Raw genomic sequence first — 6,694 nt, forward strand, 5'->3', positions numbered from 1 at the left:
CATTGAGAGATGGAACAGTCTGCTACATCTCTCCACAGGGCTGCTTTCCAGCCAGGTGGATCCCATCCTGAGCTGCTCTCCTGGGTTATGCATTCCCAGGTGCAAGACCTACCTTACACTTGCCCCCACTGAACTTCATAAGGTTCTTGTTAGTCTGCTCTTCCAGTCTGTCCAAGTCTTCCTGGAGGGTGGCTCTCCTTTTGTGGAGTGTCTACTTCCCCATACAACTTGGTGTCATCTGCAGACTTCATCAGGGTGCACTTGATCCCAACATCCAGATCACTTATCACAGCATCCTTGTAGATAGTTGATCAAGTATGGGTTTGGTGATCAGGTAGTGAGGTGGATTAGGAACTAGTTGAAAGGAAGGAGTCAGAGAGTTGTAGTCAATGGGGCAGAATCTGGTTGGAGGTGTGTGACTAGTGGAATCCCACAGGGGTCGGTACTGGGACCGGTGTTGTTCAACATCTTCATCAACGACCTGGATGAGGGTACAGAATGTACCCTCAGCAAGTTTGCTGATGACACTAAGCTGGGAGGAGTGGCTGACACACCAGAAGGCTGTGCTGCCATTCAGTGAGACCTAGACAGGCTGGAGAGTCGGGCGGGGAGAAACCTGATGAAGTTCAACAAGGGCAAGTGTAGAGTTTTGCATCTGGGGAAGAAAAACACCATGTACCAGTACAGGTTGGGGGCTGACCTGCTGGAGAACAGTGTAGGTGAAAGGGACCTGGGGGTCCTGGTAGACAGGAGGATGACCATGAGCCAGCAATGTGCCCTTGTGGCCAAGAAGGCCAATGGCATCCTGGGGTGCATTAGAAAGGGTGTGGTTAGTAGGTCAAGAGAGGTTCTCCTCCCCCTCTATTCTGCATTGGTGAGGCCACATCTGGAGTATTGTGTCCAGTTCTGGGCCCCTCAGTTCAAGAAGGACAGGGAACTGCTTGAAAGAGTCCAGCGCAGAGCTACAAAGATGATGAAGGGAGTGGAACATCTCCCTTATGAGGAAAGGCTGAGGGAGCTGGGTCTCTTTAGCTTGGAGAAAAGGAGACTGAGGGGTGACCTCATCAGTGTTTACAAATATGTAAGGGGTGAGTGTCAGGGGGGCGGAGTTAGGCTTTTCTCAGTGATGACCAGTGATAGGACAAGGGGTAATGGGTGTAAATTGGAGCATAGGAGGTTCAAGGTGAATATCAGAAAAAAAAATTTTACTGTAAGAGTGACAGAGCACTGGAACAGGCTGCCCAGGGAGGGTGTGGAGTCTCCTTCACTGGAGACATTCAAAACCTACCTGGATGCATTCCTGTGTGATGTACTCTAGGTGACCTTGCTCTGGCAGGGGGGTTGGACTAGATGATCTTTCGAGGTCCCTTCCAGCCCCTAAGATTCTATGATTCTATGATTCTATATTAAAGAGTGTTGGGCCCAATACTGATTCCTAGGGGAGCCCACTTGTGATAGGTTGCCACTTTGAAAAAGAAATATTTACCACATAATTTATTCTTTTAGTTATTAAAACTAGAAAAAAAGCGTTGTTATAATTAACATAGATTATTTGACTGAAATTGTATATTGTAGTCACTGTGGCTACCATAATTTACCACAGAGGAAGAGATGATCATATATAGCCACAGAATGGAATTCAGAATAGAGTTTAAGCAAGAATATTCAAGTATCTTCCATTCCAATTCTTTTCAATATTCAGAAGACAACAATCATTAAAACACCTTCCTTTAAATCAGCTGGTCTGCCTTTTTTTTTTTTTTTCCCAGCAAGGAAAAAGCTCTCTAGCTTAAGGGAAAAAAAAAAAATAAATTAAAAAAAAAAATAGCAAGTACCAAAAGAAGATTTAAATAATCTTGAGGAAATAAACTTCAGGAAATAAACTTGAGGAAAGCATTCTTGCATTCATCCAATGCCAACAGGTCCAGTTTTGTATGTGCTATCACATTGGAAAAAAGACAGAAGCTTGAACAACAGGTGAGTGTTTTGCTACTCAATGCAGTGTAAAAGAAGTGCTTTTTTCCATGTAAAAAACTTTATAAAACATGCCAGTACATCATTATGATAGAACAGCTTTTCTTGGAATTCACAAGAAATCTAATAATGACTTTAGCCATGATAGGTTCTGCTACTGATGGGGAAAAGCCTGACTGATTGATAAGGAAAAGCTTTCTCGAGTGAAAAAATTTGGGTGTCCTAGATGAAACTTCTAAATATATATAAACACATTCATGAGGCCTATAGCATGTATAGGCTCATCAACACTCCTGTGTCTGTCAAGCTATAAGCTGATACATCTATTAAAGAAAAACAAAACAACAGAAGAAAATCTTTTCAGACAGAAAATACAAGTCACCAGACTACTTTCAACCTCTCAAAATCTATTCCAATTCACATGTTTTCTCTGAAAAGGACATGTACTTGTATAAGCACTAATCATTATATAACAGATTACATAGCCAGAACAGCATTTCTGCAACAGGAGGGGAGGATATCAGGTAGCAGATAGAGCCATTTAACACTGAGGTATTCAATATTCACTAGATTTAACTGATCATCATTATTGCAAGAAAAGAATGCTGGTAGCTACCAAAATATGTGGAACTGATTTGTCACAGTGCCTGTATACATTACTTTTAGCCATTATTTTTTGCCTAAAACTAGGATTTTAATTATGTATGAAATGCTTGTATTTTGAAAAATGTTTCTTTATTTCAGTTGGAATAAAATGTTTGAGTCTTGAAATGGGTGGTCTGCCAATCAGCTATATTTAATGTTTCAGTTCACGTGACAGGAAAGACATGGCTCTGGACCAGGCAATTATGAAGGCCCCACTGCAGAAGGCAGTAGCCATAACATCACAGACCTTTGAAGGTAAAGTCCTAAAAGATGCAGCTTGGTGCTTTCTGCCTGGCTTTTCACCTCTAGATATTTGATGCTTCTGACTGAGGCGTGTGGAGCCATGGAGCAGAAGAGAGATTGTGAGACTATATTGTACAATGCACTGAACTACCTAGAGGCCAGAGCTGCACCTAACACTCTGGAAGAAAGGAGACAGTTAACACAGTAAACAGCCAAATAGTTAATCTGGTAGAATCAAACAGTAACCACTCCAATATCTACATCTAAGTTATTACAAAGCATCTGCTTCTCCATCGCAGTAATCATGACGTATAAGAGGGAAAGCCAGAAAATAAAACACTGAAAAGGTCTTTCAACAAGCTATAGAACTATGGGCAACACTAAAAATTCGTAACTTCATATAAACTAAATTATGTTTACTTTGCACTTTGAATCCTTAAAAAAATGTTTCAAAAATACAAAGCCATGATCTTTTGTCATTATGCTATTAAGTCAGTTCAACCTCCTTCCTCCTGCCTCCCTTCTCCCTATATCCTTAAAAAAAATAATTAAAAAAAATTAAAAAAGAACAGGACAGGACAGTAAAACTTCCAAAAGTAATTCCTAGACTGCACAGGTAACTGACTGTACTTTTCCTGGCTAAAATCACTGCTGTGGCATTTGCCTGGCCAGAGCCACGTAAGAACACATTTGGCCATAAAAGCATGGAAAAACCTCCTTCCCTCTGTAAAAATAATTGTACATTCTATTGTATTATAGAATCCAACATTAAAAATTACTGGTATTTTTGATATACCATTCAGAATCAGAAAATTTCAACAGACAGTTTTATCAGATACTCCATAAAATCCACAGTGTGGGAGTAGGGTAATTATTGTTATTTCATTGCACCCTCTCACTATCTACAATTATCTCTTTATACTAGTAATCAGCTTTATACCGTTTGATCTCCTTCGCTTTTTATCCATCTAATTACAAAGTAGCACTAGATGTTTGCATCATGAACACCAGGTTGAGTACCCACTGCAATCTACTTCAATTTTCAAATGTCTGTACTTTCCCAAGAATGTCAGACTGAAAAATAAACACAAATTTAAAGGCTCCATCTTATGTGCCGATGGCAGTCATATATTTAAGAACTATTTTATGCAGAAAGATTTATCAGATTTTTTACACCAGCAGTGTGCAACAGAAATTAGCATAGACAGCATGACAGAAGCATATGTCATCACTCTGTTATGAATAGCAACCATACATTACTGGATCTGAGGCAAGAAACTTGTGTTCTGTTTCACTAATGTGCACCAAACACACATAAGCCTTACTGAAAAGTTAGGTGTTGATAAGCATTTCAAAACATCGCAGTAGTTCCACATGTACATGACCTTATTTCAAACACCAGACAAATACCTAGTTTCAGAGAATGATTTTTAGTAGTTAGAGGGGTCAGAAAAGCTGGTTTGGATTCTGTGATTTTCTCTTCCTTTTAACTGTATTGCTTCTTATATACTAGATATATGTGTAGAGGAAGTCCTATGAACAAACATCCTGCTACGCTTCATAACAACAAATGCCACTGTACCTCCTGCCCTTTGATACAGAGACCGACTCAGTCCAGTGACAGACAGTATTATTCCTCATCACTTTTATTTTAGAGTTTAGGGATAGTCCAATCCTACAAATTCATGTTAGAGTAAGGCAGAAATCTACTCCCTTTTGTCCAGGAATACTTTGGTTTACAAAATCCTCCCTCAACTGTGACGTTGCAGAAAAGCCAGTTGTGGCACAGGAAAATAGATTATGCCTTGCTTTGGTGCAAGCATTGGTCACCAAGATACGATTACAGCTGGATGTCAGATTCAGTTTAGCATTCAAAAAAAAGGAATGGTGCTGGAACAAGCTCTGAGGTCAGCACCCTTCCTATTCATAGAGACCTTACAAAATACAGTTCCTCTATAACCCAAATTTAACCCTAACTGGAACTGAAGACCCTATCACATATACTTACAACCAAATTAATTTTTAAACTATTTTTTTTACCTTCATGCTTACTACAATCCATCAGTACACACAGTCTTCTACTCTGCTTTTCTGGAAACTAATCTCAGCTAGCAATATCACAGGCCTTAATGAAACACAATGACTGCACGGTAATGAGGAGTCTCTCAGGCTGGAGTTTTTTCTTATTAAGTTATGCAGACCTTGCCAGACATTGCAGTTTACAACAGCCCCCCCTGTTGCTACTTTATCTAAATCCTAACTCCAAATATGTTTACAAACTATTCTTCAACAAGTTCCCTAAAACCCTCAGGAACAGTGACCAGCCAGTCATTTTAATAGATTATCAGCCTCCATCGCTTTCCTGGAGACCTCATAGCATCCTGGAATGAAACTCATCTTCAAGCCTTGCTGAGTTCAAAACTGAACCTAACCTCTTTCCCATTTTCAGTCATAACCAGAGTCTAATAAAGCACATATGCCACAAACACAATCACATGCTTGTCACTTCTACCAATGAAAGGTCCCATTCAAGGTCTCAGACAATAAATGCAGTTTATGACATGTTATGTGAAGGCCTGGGGATGGGGGGTGTAGAGGTGTGGGTGTAAAAAGGACATGTAACTGAATAGATCAGTGTGACACGGATGTGTGGCTGAGGGGAACTCTGTTGAACCCCTCTGGTGAACGCCTGCCATGAGAATGGATTAGCAAAGTCCTGCATATGAAGTAGTTACATATAAATGCAAGGTAATTTATTAAGGCAACAGATATGACAAGTTTGAGATAACCACTGATAAATGCACTGACGAGAGCAGAGCTACAAATAGATGTTAATATTGCAGCAATAATAATTCAAAGTACACAATACACCCAGGGATGCTTTCACCCCTACCCAAAAGGTGGGAGTCCTGATACCTCACCAGGAGGTGCCCTTGCCTGGGGGAAGAAGAGTGAATCAGGGCCGTCAATGTGTTTCAAGGGAGATGATCTTCTCACCTGGAATAAAAGACTCAAAGACTAATACAATACCTGTTGATGAGGTGGGACTTAGGTCTTAACTAGTGTATTGATTGGTTCTTAACAGAGTAATAATGTTTATTAATTAGGAAAAAGGTAGGGGAGATGGCCAGTGCTTGCTTCATGTGTAAATTCAGGCTTCATTAACACCCAGGGTTTGCTTCATATGCAGATCACCAGATGATGTCACACAGGCTTTGATCCTGGCCTTTACCACACAACCTGACTGAGGAGCCTTTGCTTCATTTCACAAGTCATGCACAGCCTGGCCATGGAGCCATTAGACGCCTGGGTTTGATGACAAGCAGACAAGGACAGGATGTATCCCTTCCAGCCTTCGAGTCAGGCCTGTCCTCCCTACAGATGTAAATTAATCAACTTGTCAGGTCCATGGCCAATTGTGCCAATCAAGCACTGCTCATCTCACACCCCTCTGCACAGGGCCTTCCAAGAAAATTAAAACAAAGCACGATACAAGTTCTGTTTTCTCACAATGACAATATAAAAAATTGTTTGTGTTTAAATTTTGGCAGACATTGCTAACTTGGCTACAGCCGAGATTAAAAGAAAGGATGGGCTAAGTTTTGTAGAAGGAATGAGTGAATGCCTGCTTATTGCTCAGTTCCAAACAGGTGTTTGGCTAAGATGAAAGCTACCACAGGCAAGGGCAAATATATTATGTTTGGGTTTGGAACAAATATGGATGTACTGGTTAAGACTTATACAAGTTTTAAAGTTGGAGTTAGATTACTGTTTGGTAATCAAGAGCTGAAGGCCTTGGCTTATTGCAAGACCTTCAACAGACTGTACTGCT

At 40.4% G+C, this 6,694-nt stretch overlaps 1 protein-coding gene across 1 annotated transcript in view; it reads left to right on the forward strand.

Moving 5' to 3' along the window:
* The first annotated feature begins 2,801 nt into the window (after positions 1-2,801).
* POC5 (POC5 centriolar protein) overlaps positions 2,802-6,694 on the forward strand; it is a 29,082-nt gene continuing 25,189 nt past the window's right edge. The window contains exon 1 of the mRNA XM_010005555.1: positions 2,802-2,874. Coding sequence (XP_010003857.1) covers positions 2,802-2,874 — 73 coding nt within the window. The remainder of the gene's footprint in view (positions 2,875-6,694) is intronic.

The sequence above is a fragment of the Chaetura pelagica genome, unplaced genomic scaffold (assembly GCF_000747805.2).
Source record: "Chaetura pelagica isolate M959 unplaced genomic scaffold, ChaPel_1.0 scaffold169, whole genome shotgun sequence".
In the NCBI taxonomy this organism is placed as follows: domain Eukaryota; kingdom Metazoa; phylum Chordata; class Aves; order Apodiformes; family Apodidae; genus Chaetura; species Chaetura pelagica.